The sequence below is a fragment of the Ricinus communis genome, chromosome 10 (assembly GCF_019578655.1).
Source record: "Ricinus communis isolate WT05 ecotype wild-type chromosome 10, ASM1957865v1, whole genome shotgun sequence".
In the NCBI taxonomy this organism is placed as follows: domain Eukaryota; kingdom Viridiplantae; phylum Streptophyta; class Magnoliopsida; order Malpighiales; family Euphorbiaceae; genus Ricinus; species Ricinus communis.
This window is the reverse complement of record NC_063265.1, coordinates 21000073-21022148: the sequence shown is the minus strand read 5'-3', so window position 1 is coordinate 21022148 and position 22076 is coordinate 21000073. Positions and strand designations below refer to the sequence as shown.

Genomic DNA, 22076 nt, shown 5'->3' with positions numbered 1-22076 from the left:
CATCAATATTTTGTATTATTTATATGGGTTGGACATAAATAAATTTTGAATTTAGGATACTGATTAATTCAACTTTTAATTAGGATTTCTAGTTAAAAAACTAACTTCGGAGGGTTCTATGTTAAACATTCTTTTATATAGTTGGTGGTCCATGAAAGATTATGAAAATATATTTGTTTATGTTGTTAACTAGAGTTTCTATACACATTATGACTAGTTTTATTGCATTTAACAGAATGAGCACTTTTTTCTGTGTACATCAATCGCGGTGGCCGATTTGCTTCAGTTGCAGATAATATAGTTTATATAGAAGGAGACATTAAACCTAAACACAGTATAGATCTAGATAAGATAGGATTTCTAGACCTAGAGGATGAAATTGAAAAACTAGAATTCTCTGGGGCTAAGTTGAGCTACAAAGTTCTTGGTTTAAGCTTAAATGATGGTTTGATGACCATTCTGGATAATACACAATTAATGAAAATGATGCAATATACTAGTGATGAGGTTATAGACTACATGTGGAATCATCACCTAGCACTTGTAAGGGTAATGAAGTCTTAGGTGTTGGGAACACCAAGGGATCTATAGTGAGTATTATGAATAAAAATAATGAAGTGGATGAGATTAACTTAGATGGACCTGAGTCAAAAATGAGTGTGATTGTAAATGTTGAACATGAAGTGCATATACAGAATTTGTGTGTGGATGTTAGTAAGGAGGAAGATTCTAACTATCAACCAATTTATAAGAGCAACACTGATGATGGCCTTGAGGATAATGAACTTTTAGATGATGAAGAAAATATTTAAGCAAGACATAATAGAGCAAAGTACAAGAACTATGTATCAGCTGATGAGGTTGTTGATAGACTACACAACAACATTGGTTTGTAGTTTAGAAAAACAACTGCTAGTATTGGTAATAGGGTAGAAAATGATGTTGGTGAAGATTCTGGTTTTGTAAGTGAGTATGAGGAATCTGAGGGTGATGTAAACTCTATTTGTAGTGATGAGGTTGAGTTGAAAGAATGCAAAATTGAAAGAAAAAAGGTGGTTTATGATCCAAAGAATGATCATAAATACTTGTTCTTGGCATGTGTTTTGAAGATGTACACCAGTGCAAAGCAACAGTACATAAATGACAGCATATAGAGATGAGGTATGTCAAGGCTGCATATGAAGACTATATATGGATCCTAGATGTTTAAGTCACCATAGCTTCGATTGCCAAATAGGATTAGTTTCGTTGGGATCCTGTTTAGCATATCGAAATATAAAAATATTAAAAGTGGTGCATGATATTGCTACAATTAAAAAAATATTATTAGATTGAAAAAAACTAAAATTTGTGTATTTTTTTATAATTAAGCCTAATTTAAAAAAAAACTATTATTCTTTGGATCCATATAAATTTATGATAAAATAAATGCCTATAAGACATATTATATTTTTAATAAATACGACATATTATATTTCTAATAAATAAGACATTACATTAAACAAGACTTTTAAGGTTATACACTAGTTTAGGAAGAGAAAAATTAGAACATTAAAATACCAAATGTGGTCCTAGCTATAAACGTGAAGGGCAAAATTGCACCTTTTCCCCTTATCCAATGGATAAAATACAATTTGAATTATATTTGTTTTTTGTTTATTGATTAATAACAACTATCATAAAAGAAAAATAACTAGAACAAAAACTCTGCCGTTTTGCCGTATGAAATATTTTGTCTTTCATCGTCGAAGCGCGGCCCGTGAATTTGAACGGCGAAAGAATTGATCCGCCCAGGTGCGAGAAGATCCAGTTACAACAAAGCATATCAGAAATGAGTGATATAATCTCTAAAGTTGATAATGAACAAAAGACCAGTAGTAGTAATAGCAGTAGCAGCGGAGGCAGCGATGCCTCAAGAATATCAGAAGTAAAGGCGTGGCTCACCTCTCAATTTGAGGCTGCAGGGAAAGATGTTCCTGAATTTGAGTACACCCAACGCAGCATTTCTCATTTGTATAATCTAGCCACTCTCTCCCAATCAAAAACAAATGCTGCTAATATTCTTGCTAATGATTTTCGCCAGAAAGCTACTGAGTATCGCGCCCAAGGTACCTTTTTTCTTCTTTTTTTTTTTTTTTTGCATTTATTCTCTTATTGTCCATAGTTCTATTCATAGATCTGTTTCTGCTCCTTCTTATCAAATGTATGAACATGGGTGTGATTGGAATTTCGAGTTTTTTTAGATTTTGCTGATGGGTTATGATTTCTTTTCTTTTCTTTTTTGTTGTTTGCGTTTGATTGGATTTATTTTCTTATTCCGATTGTAAGAATAGACATGTTTCTGGGCATGAATCATAAATTCTCAATTGAGGCATGGGTATGTTTTCAATATCAAATTTTTTGTGAAAAAATTCATTTTGTTATTTGGTTTACGATTTCTTTTTGGGAATTGTGGTGATCCGTAGAGATTGATGTTGTTGTTTTGTTATTTGGTTTTTTATTTTTTTTTCTTTGCACTTTATGAACTGTAATTCCGATTATGGCATGAGTGTGATTTTCTGTTGGTATTTATGATACTATTTTTCATCTCTTGGGAATTGTAGTGATCCGCACAGATTAGTGCTGCTAAACGAAATTCTACCAGAGATTCTTAATTACTGGTCTTATTGAAAGCTTTTTTGTGGTTGAATTTGATGGATACAGCTGCAAGGATTAGAGAGATATTGGAGAATGTAGGACTAGCGCAAGAGAGTTTGCCTTCGAATGTAGTTGGATCTGCTCAAGTTCTTGCAAATGTGGCAAACTTGTTGAATATAAGAGATACTGAGCTAAGTAGGTGGGTATGAGAACCATAATGGGCAGTCATCTTACCATCTATTAGTAGTTCTGTCTTCTTGAATGTTTGTGGTTTACAGCATCGAAATTTGTTTCAGTTTTCTTGTAGCAATGGGGGATATTTCTTTAAGAAAGACTGGAGTAGAGGAAAAGAGGGCTAAAGCACAGAAGGATTCCAAAATACTTCTTGATTACACTCGAAAGGCTATTGCAAGGCTTACCTATTTGAAAAGGTGAATTCCTCATTTAACTAATTCCAAACATATTTTGATTTCTCAGATCCCCAAAACTATCTGCTATATTAGAAAAACTGGGATTTCATGAAGGAAAGCTCATCTTCTTAACTCTTGTTTTCTGGATTTGCGTTGGTAGAACTCTTGCACAACTTGAGGATGATGTAGCTCCTTGTGAAGCTCAAATGGAAAATTGGAAGACGAATTTGGCAGTTATGGCATCAAAGGAACGACAGTATCTGCAACAGTATTCCAACTACAAGGTATCCCATTTTTTATTTTTACTGGCAGGATAACTAAAAGTTAGAAAACTAATTATAGGGTCAAAACTACTATTTCCAATCTCAGTAAGTTCGTTAAGTATCTAAAAAGATTACGTAAAGGTTCTGCATTAGCATTAAATTGGTAGCATCTGTATGATAGTTTATAACTTTAGCTTTAATTTTTCTGTTCATCACCTCGTCTCAGTTGAATGATTGACAATTTTTGATATAAAATTACAAGCAATATGGTGGAACTTAGTGTATGCTTTCTGTTTGGGAAACTGCATCAGTTTTATTGGTTTTTGTTTTTATTTCTTTTTTCTCTTCTCAAAATAGAAAACCACTCATTCCCATTTCAGTTGTTTGTGCTCCAGCTCATCTTAGCTGAGCTCCAGGTGATCAGGTTATGGTAGTTAGTAAATTTCTTATTACCATTTGGAGTCATATAGATAGCTTTTCTGTGCGGCTTGTGACAATGAAACGAGTTTGAGACTTTGAGCCTTTTTAAGTTGAAGCTGGTTTGTGGTGCTCTAATTTATATGGATTGTAATCCATGAGCTGTTGTATTTTTGAAATAGCTAGCACTAGGTCTGTGTTTTCTCTTTTTAGAAGCATGTTAAAGCTGGGAGCAGATTGCAGTTTGATAAAAGTATATACGTTCTATTGGCTTTTAGAAATCTGGGAAGGGTTTTGATTTTGGAGGTTGGATTGGAGGAGAGGAAGCTTATGGCCATTTGAATATTTGGATTAGAAGTGGTTTTGTGCAAAGAGCTACACTGCAATTCAATCTCATTTTGATAGTTGACATCTTTTCTTATCTTTGAATGACAGTTTCTATATGACTTCTTATAAATCTATGTTACAATTTGTGGCTTTGTATAGCTTGCGAGTCATGAAGCAAATTAAATTAACTGCTCTGAAGGAACTTTATCAGTCTTTGTGTGTTCACACAATCTTGCTTCATGTTTGTGATGTGTTACATGTTTATGTACAAATGTAAGAAATCATATTATTTCTAGACTTCTTTCTTTCCCTAGAGTTCAATAATTTTTTTAAAAATTTCCTTTATGCTCTTGTTCGACTTGTCTTCCTCCTATATTTCACAGGCAAAAAGAGTTTCTTCTTAAGATGCCATATATGGCATCCATATTGGATCGCAATGGTTTAATCTTTGTTGCATCTATTCTGAGTTGCCAATTCTCATCATTGCATCAAGAAGCCCAACACTAAATATTATGATAACTATTAGAAAGAATTGATGTTGGGCTCTTAAACTCTTAGTAGCTTATATAAGGCAACTAAAATCTTGGATTACTTGAATTATTTCCTCAGACAGAAAGAATCCAAGTAAAATTTATATGTGAATTCCTGATAATTGATTAAAAGGTGCTTAATTCAGGATAATTGTTTGATTGATCATTAGAGTTCATTTTTTATCTGCTTGCTTTTATGCTTGGATGTTATCATGTGTATTGGTTTACAATGAATTGGTCACCTGGCAGGCTCTTCTTAATCGTGTGGGCTACACACCAGAGATTAGCCATGGAGTGTTGGTTGAAATGTCTGAGCACAGAAAGGAGTTGGAGAAGAAAACCAAGCCCATCATGGATACCTTAAGGAGTTACCAGGACTTGCCACCGGTAATACTGCATTTTAATCACAGAATTGTTATAATTTCATGCAAGTTTTTTCTGTCAGTGCCCAGAAAATTGGTGGTAAATTCTAAAAAGTTTCCTCTGTTTGTCTTTTCTATTACAGGATAAAGCTTTAGCTGCTTTAGCAATAGAGGACAAGAAAAGACAGTATGCTGCTGCAGAGAAGTATCTGGAAGATGTATTGCACTCGGCCCTTGCCACTTCAGATTAATACATGGAAATGTAATTTTGTGTTCCTATTCTTTCTTCTGTTGCTTACTGTCTGATATCGTTGGATCTATGATATCTTTTTTTTTTTTTTTGTCTTTTAATCTCTTGGTTTGCTATCAGTTTTATTGGGTCAATAGCAGCATCTGATTAGTGTAGTTTTTAGGATACAGCATATGTATAATTTTGGCACAGTTGTAATATACGTATTGGTAATGTTTTGTGCAATATCGTTCTTCTCCTATTACAAGTTTCCCCAAGTTCAAACGCTGTCGTGACTGTTTCGGGATTTCACCCTCTAGAACCATAGCCAGCCTAACAATTTCATGCAATGAACATTAGTAACATCTTTTTAGCCCTTTTTAATTTGATTAAAATCCTTTTATATTACAACTGAACATTTTAGGTCAATAGTTCGACTTCAAACATTAAAAGTCACTCGTTCGATTTTAAATTAGTGATATCTATTGCAAACATAACCTATTATTGTGTTCCCTAAAGAATTTCAATCCTTTTTTGTTTTGTTTTGTTTTGCATTAGTGGCAATTTTATGAATCAACCTGGGTGTTTTGAATCTATTAAGCAAAGACGGATTGTAATGTATACCAACACACAAAAACATATCTTGAGGGTGCCTTCAAACGCTATCATAATTAATACTCCCTTGTTCATAGAGTAATTGACATTTTTTTAGTATTTCATATAAATTAAAAAAAAAAAACACTTAATATACTTATTATAAAAAAATAGCTATATTGAACTAAATTACATTTGTATATTCAAAATTTATTACTTATTACTATAAAACACAGATAACTCAAGGATATAAATAAAGTTAACACAACGATAAAATAGAAAAGAAAAAAAATCATATAGTATTGGATATACAAAAATGACAGAAAATTGAAATTTATTTGATCTTAAAAAGAGTGGAATGGATGGAATATATAATAAGGATTAACATGAGATCCAATATCTATGCCTGCAAAAACACCAACTTGCTAAAGATGGTGGTTAAATAGCTGATGAAGTTCATAAATTTTGTCAAAAAAGAAGGCATCTAGAAAGTATACAGTAAGAAAACTTTATTTATTTATTTATTGGCAAGACAGGTAAAGAGAAAAAAAATAATACCTAGCCCTAGATTGAACCTGAGTATATAATCCACAACGTGGAATGACAGTTCCCTGTAACCTGGACGATAGATGAAATCCATTGAAATATTGAAGGCCATTGTTATAGAAAATTCTACGAAGCTATTACGAAGTGCCATATTTCACAAAATCACCCAAAAAAGAGCTGGAAACAATAAAAGCAGCAGCATTGTATAGAAAGCATGTTCTTATGCTCGGAAAATATCATTTCTTGCGTGCAATTGCTGCAGCAATTCCACCAGCTATGAGTCCCACGGCGGTAGCAGTAATGCCTATTCCAATAACACCATCTGCATTCAACAAATGCAATTTTATCAGGGAAAAAGAAAAAAGAAAAACTTATTCAGCCTTATACTATGACAAGAACAAGAAAAGTTCAACTGTGCTACTAGCTGAACCTTTAGCAATGCGATCTTCAATTGTCTTCTTGAGGACCAGAGCCTGCCTCCAATCAGGTGCAACCTACATCAGCACAACCTTCAGTAAAGAACCAAACCAAAAACCAATTCACCTCATGGCCATGTAAAATACACTGGCACCCATGCACAAACAGAGATGTAAAAGCAGGCAAATTTAATCATTGATAAGAATTTTAAGGTCAAATAGGATGGAAGCCCATTGTTACATATTATTAAATATAATCAACCATACATAAGATGGATAGAAGAGATTAGCGATCACGTCATGACTTGAACTAATAACAGCAGCATTTTCCATGCACTACAAATAATTGCACTGTTAAAATTAGCAAGAAGACAAAGTACAACCTATAATTCACTAATATTGTTTTTTTTTTAGTTAAATAAATTTTCTTAAAAAAAGAAGAGCATGAAATTACAACATAAGGGATCCAGTATCCTCAAAAAGCAAGCAACACATGCATACAAACATCAAGCAAAAATAAACTAGTAAGTAAAGAGAGGGAGTAAGTTCGATCAATCTAAATTCAAGAATATTCTTGATACAAGGAAATGTAAGAATACAATGAGCATAACACGGAGGATAAAGCATTCTTTAATGCTAAGTAAGACATGTATACAAACCTCTAAGAAATGAAACTACAATTAACAACTCAAACAATATCAACCAGGATCAGGACAATCTTTTTAAAGCCCCCAAAGCAGGAGAACATGAACAGGCCAAACAGACAATCTTATCCAACACTCTTTGATAAATTTAGCCAAATTTAAATAATGAACATCAGAGAATGACATCTAAACTTTGAAACAATGGTTTACTGTGAATTGTAAGTTCTAAAATGAATATCCAGCAGGCAGGAGGAAGAAATCCAGCACGGACACGTCCAAAATTTTATTGCATTTATATATATATATATATATAGAGAGAGAGAGAGAGAGAGACCGCCAAACATTGCTCCACAAGCTGTCGGCTCCTTGAATAATCACCACTTCTGTAATATCCAACAGCTAGAAGATATACCTTCTCCCGCTGTTGCAAAGGGGAGCTACTATTGCCTAATGATGCTGCAAAGAATGACGTGTTAGACTGAGAGAGAATATTCATGTTAATAGACAAAGCTATAGCGTGAAAGACTAAACCCGTCTTGAGAACGAGATAATCAGAAGGACATTCAATTAAATAGTTGGAGAAAAACAAAAGGTTCTTTTGACATGCAGGATAGTTTCTCAATTATAAAAGATCTACGGTCGCTTTAGCTTCATGCCTAGCACCATAATTTCTCACTTACAAAAGATCTAAAGTTGCTTCAACCACCCTTCATTCTAACTCCTCTCCTCTCCTCTCCTCTCTCTCTCTTCCTTTTTCTCCCCTTGCACTCAGTGTCCTGCCTTGCAATTGTTTATGGCTTAAAAACCAAATCTATTCCACATTTGTGTAGAAACCACCACGTCTGCAAAACTGTAAGATGGAAGTATGGCTTATACAGTGTAAAAGAAATTTAGGAATTGTGCACACATTTAAATTTCTGTACACCATTAATAGTGCTGAGAGAGGATCAGCCTTGCAGAGGCTGAGAAGCCATTTTGTCAGCATTAAAAGTGATCAACAAGAATGTTTGTCTAAATAAACATAAGGTAAGCAGTCTTCCAACACTCTTAAAACAAAATAGGACAGTGATTTACACAGAACAATGACCAGTCAATACATATTAGCACTGAAAGGAGGAATCAGCAGCACATGATTTTACCCAACAGTTGAAAACAATTCAATTGACATGGCAACGGCAGTGTGGCCCAGGTGAAGAATTTTTGAAAACATCAAAAAACTTAAAACAATGAGGAAACTGTTGAAAAAGAAACCTTGTGATATGACTTTCCCCCCTTTGTGTGGGTGCTGCCTTGTTAAAAGATGGGATTTTCACCTTTAAAATAGAATGGGGTTAAGGATAGAGACAGGGTTCTTAGGCGTCTAAAGTTCTTGGCTTGTGGTGGTAAAAAAGGGTAGTACCCAAAGGTGGGTAGTGATGGAGGGTGGTTATAGAGGTATAATATTTTCATATTTTGGATGTGGATGATGGCAACTTTCTAGTGGATGTGAAGGAGAATATCACGGTATCTCTAAATCTAACTCTGGTGCATGATTGCTAACTGCATATTGATCTCAAATGTTTTTACGAGTTCACCTTCTTGCTTGGCACACATTTTTAAATAATTTGAAATCAAATTCAATTACTTATGGCTAGCAAATGCATGAAGACTAAGTAAGACTCTTTTCATGTAGGTTTTCTCTAAAACAGAAGTTGGATTAAGATACTGTTATGTCGTGGAACAGTGAAATCTTTACTACAGGAACACAAAATTTATAGCTGAGACATCAATAAAACCAGCCAACACCATAAAGCTACATAATGATACACATGAAACTAAAAAAAAAAAAACTGACATAACAAATGAGGCTAAACTGAGAACAAAACTATTTAAACTCACAAGCAAAAAAATTTTAAAAAAAATTCTAAGCGATTTATAACAGAAAAAAAATTGATACCTTCAAGCATAGCAATTCCACGCTGCACATCTTCAGGTCGTTTAGAGTGAACAAGAGCCCATGATAACCTCATTATACTCTCATTTTTCAATTCCTCTGACTCTCCTTTTGCTGCTTCTGCAACTTCTCTCTCACACCCCTTCAAAAACGACACTGTTTTCATTAATTACTTGTTAAAATTGTAAAAATAATCCAAGTACAAGATGATGATGATGATGACGACGACGATACCAATATGATGTCGTGGTCGCACCATGGGATCTGATCCCCGCCGGTGAAAAATGAGCCGACCGAATCGAAGAACTTGCTGATCTTTGCTTCCATTTGATTTGCTTTTCTTTTTTACCTTAATTTGCAATTTTCTTTTCTTTTGCCCTTTATTCGTTTGGAAGGAAGTGAGAGAAACTTATCTCTGTTCTTATTGTTTCGAGGATTTGTTAAAAAGACAAGAAAGTCAGAAATTAATAAAAATTAATTTTTTTTAAAAATTCTCTGAGTTTTAAAATTAATCTTTATTCTCATCGTGATTGAAAATTGAAAAATAATAAAAGATGACATCTTTTAATAAGCTAATTTTTACTATTTAAAAATATTATTTTTCTCATAAAATTTATTTCGTTTCTGATTGTTTCCTTCAAAAAATAAAAAAATAAAAAACTAATAAAAATAGAAATTTTTTAAATTTTTTTAAATTTAAGACTTTATTTTCTCTCCTCTTGTGCAAAAAATGGCATTTTTTATATTATTATTAGTTAATTTTTAATATTTATATTTTTTTTTCTTATGAAACTTATGTCACTTTTGATTGTTTCGGATGCTTCTTTAAAAGGATAAGAAATAAAAAATTAATAAAAATTTTAAAATTTTCTCAAATTTAAAAATTATTTTTTATTTTCTCTCATCGTACGCAAAATTAAAAAGCAAGAAAAATTTAAATTTAATAAAAGATGACATTTTTTATATCATTATTAGTTAACTTTTAATATTTTAAAACTATTATTTTTCTTATAAAACTTATCTCACTTTTAATTATTTCAAGTATTTCCTTAAAAGGATAAACAAATAAAAAACTAATAAAAATTAAAATTTCCTTAAATTTCCTCAAATTCAAAAATCGCTTTTTATTTCTTCTCGTCATTTGCAAAAGTTAAAAAGCAAAAAAAGTTAAATTTCATAAAATATGATATTTTTATATTAAATTAATTAGTTGTTAATATTTAAAAATTATTATTTTTCTCATCATTTTGATTTATAATCTTAAAATAAAATTTTTCCTCTTAAAATTTTTATTAAATAATTTAAGTAATACCACTTAGTTCCTGCAGCAATAAAAAATTCATACTACTTACTTTCTGCTGCAATAAAACACTCGTCCTTATATTTTAGTTATTATATTAAATAATTAATTGATATTTTTTATTTACTCTAATTACTTTAAAAAATTTATATTTTAATATCTTAAATTTGTCTAATATGAATTTAAATTATTAAAATACATAAATATTTTTAATCAAGAAAATATTACCCTATCTACCCTAAAAAGAAGTCTCCTATCATTATCTATATAAAAGTTGTTTTTTGTTTAATGTTAGAATTGTAATTTTGACAAAAAAACTGTGATATATATATATATATATATATATATATATATATATATATATATATATATATATATATATATATATATATAAAGTTAATTTAAAGCGTAGAGCGTGTGTTCAGTGGAATCCTTATAAGTGGCAAAAACATTTTTTCAGAAGATTTATATAGAGTGTCGGGTAGGACCCTTATAAGTGACAAAGCACACTCTCTCAAGAGTTGAGTTTTATAAAATTTGATAGAATGTGTCAGGTAGAACTCTTACAAGTGACAAAGTACTCCCTCAAGAATTTTATAGAAAGTGTCGGGCAGGATCCTTACAAGTGGTAAGTATTCACTTAAGAGTTTTAATGCAGCTACATACTCAATATTCGAACTCGAGACTTTGATTAAGCTAAAAGAGACTTTACCATATTATCAATACATTCTTAGATATTTTGATAAATATTTAAAAATAAATTATATATTTTTTGTCACTTTACTTATTTGACTACATGTTTCCAAAATTCAAAGAAATTTTTGTGTATTACAAAAAAGTAAAGAAAAGCTTATGTATTACACCAAATACCAAATAGTAAACTAGATATGTGCTCATCTTATAGGTGGAACTACTCTAACTTTTGAATTAAATAATATTTAAAATTAAAATAAATAATACTTATTATTTTATAGAATTAAAAGATCTTAAAGAAAAACTACGATATTAATATTTTGAAATCTTTATTCTATTTCTAATCCAATTCTCATATGTTATTTCCTTACAAATTTGCACAAATTGGCACTATATGCACTCTTATGATAATACTTCTAATAAAGTGATCATAAGTATTTACTTGTAAAATAAACTTGACAGTTAAATATGACTAAAATATAAATAAAAAAATATATACATTTTTATCACATTTTAATGCTTCTAATAAAGTATATAGTTAGTTAAAATTGCAAGAGTATTTTTATTTTTGCCAATGACATTTTTCTCTATTTAGTGATATTTTTTATTGAATTGCTTAGTGTTTATTATCTTAATTTTTTAGTTGATCACTCTATCACCACAATAATCTAATATTCACTTTAATAATGTTATAAGTTCTCAAAAATTAAGTTTCAAAAGTCTTGTTAATATCACAATTAATAATCTCCAAGATTTTTCAGTAATGAGGTATGCTATTTACAATCTTTAATGACTTTATATTAAGTTGATCATCAATGTAAATAAAATAATGCGGAACCATATGATTTTTTCATAGCATTTTTTACTCTAATCTATAGGTGAATGCTTCTTGCCTAAAATTGGAGATACTTTTTATGTTATTGAGACTAACATTATAAAGCTATCAATTATTTTAATCATAAAAATGCTACTATTCTCACTATGTAATGAATTGTTTTGAAAGAGTTTTTTTTATAAAAATTAACTATAGAAATTATGGTCAATCATGAATTTAGAATTTTGAAAGATATACAAAAAAAAAGTATACTAAAAGATAAATATACGTACTGAAATAAGATCCTTTTTTTAATAAAAAAATTAATTATATTTGTAATCTTCATCTTTAATTTTAAATCAAATGATTGAAATTTTATTAAAAACTTAATTTTAACTTTTAGAAATTAAAAAATGCCGACATCAATTTAAAAAGAATAGAAAAATTGAACTTGTGCGCCTAATCTTGCTATAAATATTATAATTTCTAATAAAGTATAAAGCAGATTTTTTATTATTTCTATCTATGGCAAATTGTATATAGGCTAATTAAGATTCCATTTGACATATGTAGTTGTGATTATCCATCATATTTATTTTTAAGTAACATACTGAAGGATAGACAACCAAGAGCCTAAAAAATTAAAGAGTTTTCAGTTAAAAATTGAATATGTAATTTTTCATAATTTATAATAAGAAAATATAATCTACTAACCATAAAACTACCTTCTTATTTATAGGATCTCTTTGTAATTAATCCTATGTCTAAATCGAAATAATAATAAATAAGTAAAAATAATTTACATGTAATAGAATAGGAAATAAAAATGATTATGTTATCACTTTTACCTTTAGAGCATTTAATCAAATCATGAAAGTTATCAATTAAGTATAATTATAATAAAATTAAAGAAAAAAAGACCAACACATACAGTGTAACTATTACAAAAAAGAAACTAAAGAAAATATAATCTATGCATTCATAAAACATTGGAAATTAACTAATAAACAAAACTTACTTACCAAAGATATTTTCTAGCATAATATTATAATTCTCAAAGATATCTTCTAGCATAATATTTTAAAAAATAATCGATAATAAACTACTAAAACAAATTTAAGAACCAAATTGTTCCATTTGTTGCTCTTATGATGGTACAAGAGGCTTTATCAATATAAAAATGAAACCAACAACTTAATGTTCCTCAAATTGCTAATTTAAAACATTTCCAATCCTAACCCTATAATGCGGTTTATTTTGAATTATAGAAAAAAGAATTACTATATATGTTAAGTCTCATAGTATGAGTTCAAGATGTCAAAATACTTCAATTAGATAATTGAGTTTTATCATTAATTATTTTACCATTGAATATTAGATAAACTATAAGGAAAAGAACGTGCAGGCCTTCTTGATTTACTGCTACATTTCATTTCTAGTCTCATCCACATTCTAGCATTGAAAATAAAATAAAATATCAAAATATTAATAAAATCTAAAATAAAAAGAGCTAAATTAAAAATTTAATGATATCTTTTTCAATTTAAGATTTCATCAACGGAATCCTTTCAATAAAAAATATACAAATACATGATAACGGCTTATAAAGATGAATATGTAAGGAAGTTTTCAAAGTAGACATGCCCTCAAAGCTGAGTTTGAACCTTTCACTTTATGCATATTCTCTTGTATATTTTTCTGACAATTCAATAGTCTTTTCTCCCGCAGAAATGAACTCATTTGTATTCAGCCTAATCATATAATTGATTTTTCAAGAATAAAAGAGATCAATACCCCATGGTTAGTTGAGTAGACAAATTGTGACGATGGAAACATCTAGTACTTTAATGCCTTGGGATTATTCTAATTTGTAAAGTCATACATCTGGTGCAAAGTCGCATTCAACGCGAGTAGCAAAAGGGATTGAGAAAGAGAAAGAATAAAGAAAAAAAATGATATGGACATAATTATACAAGTCATAGAGAATAGTTAACAGAAAAGAAAGCCATAGAGAATATGAAGAATATACTTTACTTAATACCACCAGTTGATAATATGCTTGTACTTGAATTTGATATAAATACGTCCTTAAAATAGAAGCACTAATAGGTTATCAATTATTACAGGGTCTTACTCAACTATAATTTAAAGGCTACCAAATTCAAAGAATAACCTGAAAATAAGAGGAAAAAATATGAAAAAGATTTGCATTTTAAGGAAGTCGAAAAGCAATATTGCTATCAATATTAGACTGTACGAACATGACTTAACTTAAATTAATAACTATAAAATTTAGAAAGAAATATTTATGAATTTGGATACTACCTTAGCAACTGGTGTTAGTTACTACACAAGAATTGAGGCATTGAATGATTAATATTTTTTATCTTTCAAACTGCTTGCTATGGACATATCAAGAAATTTAAAAAGGGAAGAATCTAATTGATTAATTTTATAGCAATGGTGTAACAATATAATTCAAGTAGAGTAAAAGACAACCTATCAATCGTATGCATTTCTTGTATTTGTAAAGAAGATGAAGAGTCAGAGCCCAATTGAGAATGAAGTCACAAGCCTTGTCCTTAGATTTGACGAGGGAGAGAAATAGGTAATGACACAAAAAAACTAAAAAATAAATAAATAAATGAATGAATCTTCTTAATATACCACCTTACTATCTTAATACAATTTTAATATAGTTATCATCAAGTAGGTGAGAATACTTTTCTCATAAAATAAAATGCTATAAGAGACTAAAACTCTAACAATTGGAAAAAATATATTAAAATCAATACAGGTCGCGAAGTAAGAAAGAGAAACATGTTTAGAACATTGCTTTCATATATATGTATAAAAAAATATTTGAAAAAAGATATTAATAAACCCTTAAATTTCTAGTCAAAGTCTAATTAAGTTCTTGGACTTTAAAGTAGCTCAATTATATTTTTAAATTTAAATTATTATATCACTGGAGCTAACTCCTTTTTTAACTAATGATGATGGTTTTGATTTTTTTTTATCAAAGTAAAGGAGAAATTGTCATTTTATAATTTTTACCCACTAAGAGGCAAAGCTAATATTTCTTCATATTAGAAAAAAGTGAATCGGAAAGAGTTAAAGCGATTTCTTTTAGCGCCTAAAATTGATTGAATGTCATCCCATTGCATGGTAAAATAGATAGAATTATTTTCAAATATATAAATATTCTATTTTTAAACTTTAGAAATGTAATTGAGATACTTTAAAAATTTAATTACATTTTTACTAAAAATTTAGGAATTTATCTTTATGTTTTTGCCTAAATAGTATTTGACCTAACTTTGTCAATAGTTTTTTAATGAAAATTCTAATAAAGAAATTTTTAATATATAATTATAAAATAAAAGGACAATAATTATTAAATATTAAAGAGTAAGTATTGTAATAAAAAATAAAATAATATAAAATAGTTACCTCTTAATAAAATTTAAAAAGGCATATATAGTAGTTTCCCCTTAACTTTTGAGTAGTTTACTTTTCTATGGAACTGGCCCTAAACAGCCCATTGAGTGGTTCTAGGCGGCTTTAGAATCAGATAATTCGGGTTTACGGTTGCGGCAAGTTTCAAAGTGTAAAAAGAAAGTATTAAAAAGATTTAAGTAAGACGTAGAAATTAAATATAGAAAATAATATTAGTAAAAAATGAGTCAGTGTTAAAATAATTTGTGTGACAAGAATTCATAGATAATGAATAAATATATATGTATAATAGTTCTAGAAAAAGATAATAATATTTAGAAAAAGATAACTCTAGATAATAAATAATATATAGAAATGTGTAAAGAAATAAAAGTTCTAGATAATGAATAATTCTAGAAAAAGATAATAAATAAAACGTATATTTATATAGTTAAAATTTATAAATAATTTTTTTTTTTTACGAGTCATAACTAGAATTGTCAATTTCGGTTTAGGATTTGATGGTTCTATTCTAACTCAGTTCTAAATTTAACCCATTTTGATTCTGATTTTAACTGGTCTAATTCTAGTTAGTTCAGGTTATGAACCGACCCCCTGCTAAGCCTAACTAAATTCTTATATGCCACATTGGTATTTGAATGGAAAAAGAAAAGAAAGAAAACGAATAAAATAAATGATAGGCTAAATGAATTGGCCCTTGGACCCAACTATGGTACAATTCGCATCTTAACTTAGAGTTTTGTTATTTATAGATCCTACATTAACAGTTGTTTGATGCGTGAATGCCACAATCATTGGCAAACACTTGAAATAAATTTGAATAAATAACTAACAATGGTGTATCTAATTAATTTATAATTTTTTTTAAAACATGAACTTTTAATGGCTTTTATAGAGTTTATACATTTATAAATAACTTGTACATATTTTACTTAAAAAATTTTTATAGACATCGATAGATTTTTATTAAATGTTGATAGACTATTATTTCTTTACTATTGAAACATTTAAAAATAAAACTTACCATTATACTCTATTTTTATCTTCTTCTTCTTTTTCTATGTTTACTTCAAGTATTTTTTTCACATAATATTATCTGCAACCCATACATAAGTAACACACTTTATTTTATTATTATTTCAAATTCAGATTCATTTAAATTTTCTATCTCACAGTATGAATATTATATTTTTATCAAAAACAATATTTTTTTTTAAAAAAAATAATCATATCATAATTTATCTCCCACCAAATTACTAAATTCATTTCATATTCGTTATTTTTATGCATTATCTATTTATTGAATATCTAAACCGACAACAATCATCTCTTACTAATAAAAACAAGAGAAAACTTTAGTAAACTACTTTGTGATCTAAAGTATTTTTACTTTAGGGTCTACGGTTTGTTTTTTGTCGCTTTAGTATCTTGCCAGTAATGACCGTTAGTAAATAACAGTCAAATTGCACAACGACATTAACAAGTGTTGACGTGACAGTTGGAAGAACAATGGTTAGCCACGTCGGAATCTTTTAACGATGTTATGCAATTTGACATTATTTGTTAACTATCATATTTATAGAGTACTAATATGACAAAAAACAAATCACATACCCTAAAGTGAACATACGTTAGACCACACAGTAGTTCACTGAAGTTTTTTCTAAAAATAATTATTCAAGTAATATCTATAATAAAATCTAGGGCAAAGTTCAAAAACTACCTTGTGATTTTGCACTTTACACTTAAGGTACATAGATATTTTTTGTTTCAAAAGAGTACCATGTATTCTTTTTAGCGTTTATTAAGGACCTAATTGCTAATTAAATCTTGAATTTTACACTTATTAATAAATTTATTTAATTATTTTAAAGTACTTATACTTTCAATTTATTTTTAAAAATATTTCTTGAGAATAATTTTTGAAATTTTATAATAAAAAATATAACGTATCAAGTCCATTTTGCTTGCTAATATAAAAATTAGTGAGCTAATAAAAAATTTGTTACATTTAGATGTAAAATATATGATAGAATGTACAAATGTGAAATTTTTAATCTTTATATTATTAAGTCTAGAAAAACTATTTTTGCTAATTCATAATTGTCATTTTTTAGTAAACATAATCGACTTTCTATATCATCTTTTTTACCTTAAAATTTTAAAAATTGTCATCAAAAAGTAACAATTGTCATCACAAATTAAAAAAATGTATATTTATTTTAAAATTTTAAAACAATTGGATAACATTGTTAAAAAGTATAAAGTTTAAGATTTAATTTATAATTAAATCTTTATTAAGTATACATTTATGTTTTTATCTATTTTATCTATTTTTGCATGTTATTAACTTGAAGCATCACTAGTGCAGTAAATAAATATATTAAAATTTGGTTTTGAAAAAGTCTTTCAAATTTCATTAAAAATTAAAATATATATGTTATAAAAATTTATTATAATCATAAGTTATTTAGTCAAATACTAAATTACTTAAAAGTATTTTATCAAAAATATATTCTTATTAATATTTATTATAAAAAATAAGAAAACACGCGTCTATCTAAAAGTGTTAAAAGAAAATAAAATAACATGTTACTCCTTTGATTAAAAAATACTTTTATCCTCTAAAATATAAAAGTGATAAACTATGGGATATTTTTTTTTTTGGTTTACCCAACTAGAAGTCTATATCGTGGTTGTTTACTCAAAATAATCCTTCAAAAATCACTAAACTTTTCATTTGAGACTCATACTTTTGGTTAATTTTTTTCATATTTATGAGTTTAAGAAAATATTATTATAATGAGTAATTTTAAACTTTTGAGTTTCAATCAATCTCTTATTTTTCTTAATATGGAGAATACAGTAAAGAAGAATGATAACATAGGTGTAGGAGAATATTGAGAAATAGAGAGATAAATTTTCAAAAGAAAAATTATTAAAATCTTGAGTGGAAGTGAAAGCGAACTCTTGAATTTTTTTATTTATTTATATCTACATAAAAAATCATTCAAAATATATAAAAGTTTAAATCTAAAAAGGCAGTGACATTTTGAATACCAATTTACTTATATTGATTTTTATAAAAGTTGTAATTGAATACTCATAATTTTTATAGCCTTTTTTAAAGTCTTTTTTTATAAGCCTTTTCTAAAGTTTTTAAAGTCAATATTGAAAACTTCATAATTTTTAGGGAGTCTCTTAAAATTATTATTGAAAACACCTTAAGGGGTTGTATTCAATTAAGACTTTTAAATGTATTTGTAGACTTTTTTAAGTGATAACTTTTGTAGAGTTTAAAGACTTTTAATAACTTTTATAGAGTTTATGAATGTATTAATGACTTTTACATACTTTATTTTGAAATTTTTTATTTACATTTATGACTTTTATAGACATTGGCAAATTTTTATTGATTTTAATACATACATATATATATATATATATATATATATATATATATATGTAAAAAATTAAGTTTTATCATATGACAAAATAAAAATTTAAAATAATAAAAAAGTGGATGTTTTTAATTAAAAATCTAACTAATCCATGTAATAAAACCTAAAATAATATTAAAAATAAAAAGATTAATATTCCTTATTAGCTACATGCTCAACATCATTCCAATATTAGTAGCTATAGTTGTTCTCCATTCATTGACAATATTATTTTATTGTTCTTGGGTCCCAACAAATAGTTTAAAATCCTCTTCTTGATTAACTGGTATAGCTGGAGATGATAAAATTTCACTATCTAGTTCAATTAGAAACTCATCCGAATGACATTCTTTCTAAAGAAAGTTATACAATCATGCACGTGCCAACACTAGCTCTACTGGTGTGCTATATGAAAATTGATGAGCTATTTCAAAAATTATAAACCACAATTTAAATATACTTCTCAACTATGTTTTCAAAGAAGCATAATGAATATTGAATAACTTATTTACATTTTCAGGATAATGACCTTAATTGTAGAAATCATGAAGATGATAGCAAACATTTCGAGAAGGAACTAAACAGTGAAATCGATTTAAGAATTCACAATCCATCAAAAAATATTTGCCTAATATATATATAACAAAAAAAACATGATAAAAATAAAAATATATAAAAGATGAAAATAAATTAAAATTTCAATAAGTAGATTAAAAGTATCTTATGGCATTATTTTAACACTTTTGAATCATATGCATATCCTTTCCACCCACTAAGCACACATATAAATTTCAAATCAACGTTCCAAGTTGCTAAAACACTACATAAAATTATTCCATAGCAATTGCGATAGCTAGTAATATCATGTTAAGTAATCATTGCAATGATATTAGCACCATCAATAGTTCCAATGCAATTAGGAATTAATATAATAATTATAGAAATTCTTGTATATCACACTTTTTTTTTTCTTTACTGCCATGCTATCCGTGTACTATTAAATGACCTCTTTATAATATGCAAGACACACAACTTCTAATAAATATTTTTATTTATAAATAATTATCTGTTCATTAAATGGTTTGAAAGCATGATACTATTTAACCTCCTTGTGTTAAGCATTATCTTGGCTTTATCTGCTTTGTTCATTCATTATACTACACATAGTATTGTTCTTCTTTTACTTTACGTTGATGATATGATAATCATTGGAGATGATGCCACTTGTATTTCTGAATTGCAATAATATCTTAGCCAACAGTTTGAGATGAAAGATCTGTCCTCTCAGTTGTTTTGTAGAACTTGAGGTATCTTATGATCCTACTGTGTATTACTTGTCTTAAGCGAAATATGCTTCAGATTTACTCTCGAGTCGGTATCACTGACAATAAAATTATTTCTACTCCCTTGGAACTCATTACAAAATTGACTCTCACAAATGTTGTTCCTCTTGATGATCCTACCTCATATCGCCAACAATGCAGTTCACTTGGTTAGCCAATTTATGGCCGCTCCTCGCTCATCTCACTTTCCAGCGATGCTTCGCATTCTTTATTGTATGAAAGGAACTCTATTTTACAATCTTTATTTTTTGTTAATTCTTCTCATGTTTTATCTGGATATTTAAATGTCGATTCGGCAGGAAATCCTATTGACCGCGCTCTACTACTAGTTATTGTTCTTCCTAGGAGATTCATTCATTTCTTAGTGTAGTAAAAAAACTGTTGTAGCCCACTCTAGCACATAATTTGAGTATCGAGCTCACGCAGATGCTACATCTGAATTGCTTTGGCCTCGTTTGTTACTAGAGGATATGGGTATCAAACACAACTCAACCACAATTCTTTGAGATAATCGAAGTGCTATTCAAATCTCTCATAAGATGTGTTTCATAAAACATATCGAAATTTATTGTCATTTTGTATGTCATCGTATTACTCAAGGCACTATCAATATTTTATCAATGTCCTCAACAAATAAAACAACTGATATTTTCACCAAATCTCATATTTTCAGTAGCTTTCAAGAACTAATCACCAAACTCAAGTTGACATCAATAAAACCACCTTGAGTTTGGGGGTATTAGCATAATTATAGGGATTTTGTTGTATAAACATAATTATATTAATTTTATTATATTAGAATAATTATAGAGATTCTTGAATGTCACACTTATTTTCTCTCCTTTACTGCCATGCTATTCGTATACTATAAAATGGCCTCTTTATAATTTATAAAACATACAACTTCTAATAAATATTCTCTGTTTATAAATCATTCTCTGTTCATAAAAGAATGTATCCTAGCATGTTTCTCAAACTATACAAGATTATTAGAGATAAACACCCTTTACAGGATACAAGGTTTATTTGTATGGAGGAAATGCTTATAGCCTTTCTACTCACTGTCAGTCAAAATTCTAGATATTGTTTAGCTCGCAAAAAATTTGGTCGTTCACATCTCACTGCTAGCCAAAATCTCAATAATAATTTGAGAGTATTAAACAGAATTGCATTAGATATGATGGCTAAACTAAGTTTCTCAGTTCCGGAAAAAATTAGAGAAAGTACAAAATTTTATCTTTACTTTAAAATATGTTATTAATTTTTTATAATACTTTATTATTATTGATACTTTTTCTATTTTTTATAGTAAGCATTTATTACTTTTTTTAGTAATATTATTGTTATTCTAATTAAATATTTTTTATTTGTTCAAAAAACTAACATAAAAATAAACACTTCAAATAATATAATTTGTCATTTATATGAATTGTTTTTTAGAAAAGCACAAAGTAGCAAAATACATTACTAGTTAATAGTAAAATCCATAATTAAATATTTTCATCTTTACTGCTCCAACTAATAAATTATCCATTTAGAATGCTTTTCAAGAGTCATTCTTAAGAACTTAATCTTCTTTGCTCTAGTATTGAGCAACTTAAGTGCCTTGAAATGTACAAGTTTATCCAAGTTTAGTATTTTTTTGATAAGATCCCAACAATTGTATTTATTGCTACCAAGACTTAATAACTTCAACCAACTTATCAACTGAATGAGTGA

General features: G+C 28.3%; 2 protein-coding genes across 2 annotated transcripts; one reads left to right on the top strand and one right to left on the bottom strand.

Annotated features, from left to right (window-relative positions):
- Positions 1-1684: 1684 nt before the first annotated feature.
- Positions 1685-5437, top strand: LOC8260417 (AUGMIN subunit 1). The gene is made up of 6 exons (XM_002529121.4): positions 1685-2108; positions 2704-2836; positions 2934-3068; positions 3208-3331; positions 4834-4971; positions 5090-5437. The coding sequence occupies exons 1-6, from the start codon at positions 1832-1834 to the stop codon at positions 5195-5197; spliced, it is 915 nt and encodes a 304-aa protein (XP_002529167.1). The 5' UTR covers positions 1685-1831; the 3' UTR covers positions 5198-5437.
- An 817-nt stretch (positions 5438-6254) lies between these two features.
- LOC8260418 (mitochondrial fission 1 protein A) lies at positions 6255-9744 on the bottom strand. The gene is made up of 5 exons (XM_002529122.2): positions 9543-9744; positions 9312-9450; positions 7710-7831; positions 6746-6809; positions 6255-6637 (listed from the first exon to the last, which is right to left on the bottom strand). The coding sequence occupies exons 1-5, from the start codon at positions 9633-9635 to the stop codon at positions 6552-6554; spliced, it is 504 nt and encodes a 167-aa protein (XP_002529168.2). The 5' UTR covers positions 9636-9744; the 3' UTR covers positions 6255-6551.
- Between the last annotated feature and the right edge of the window lie 12332 nt (positions 9745-22076).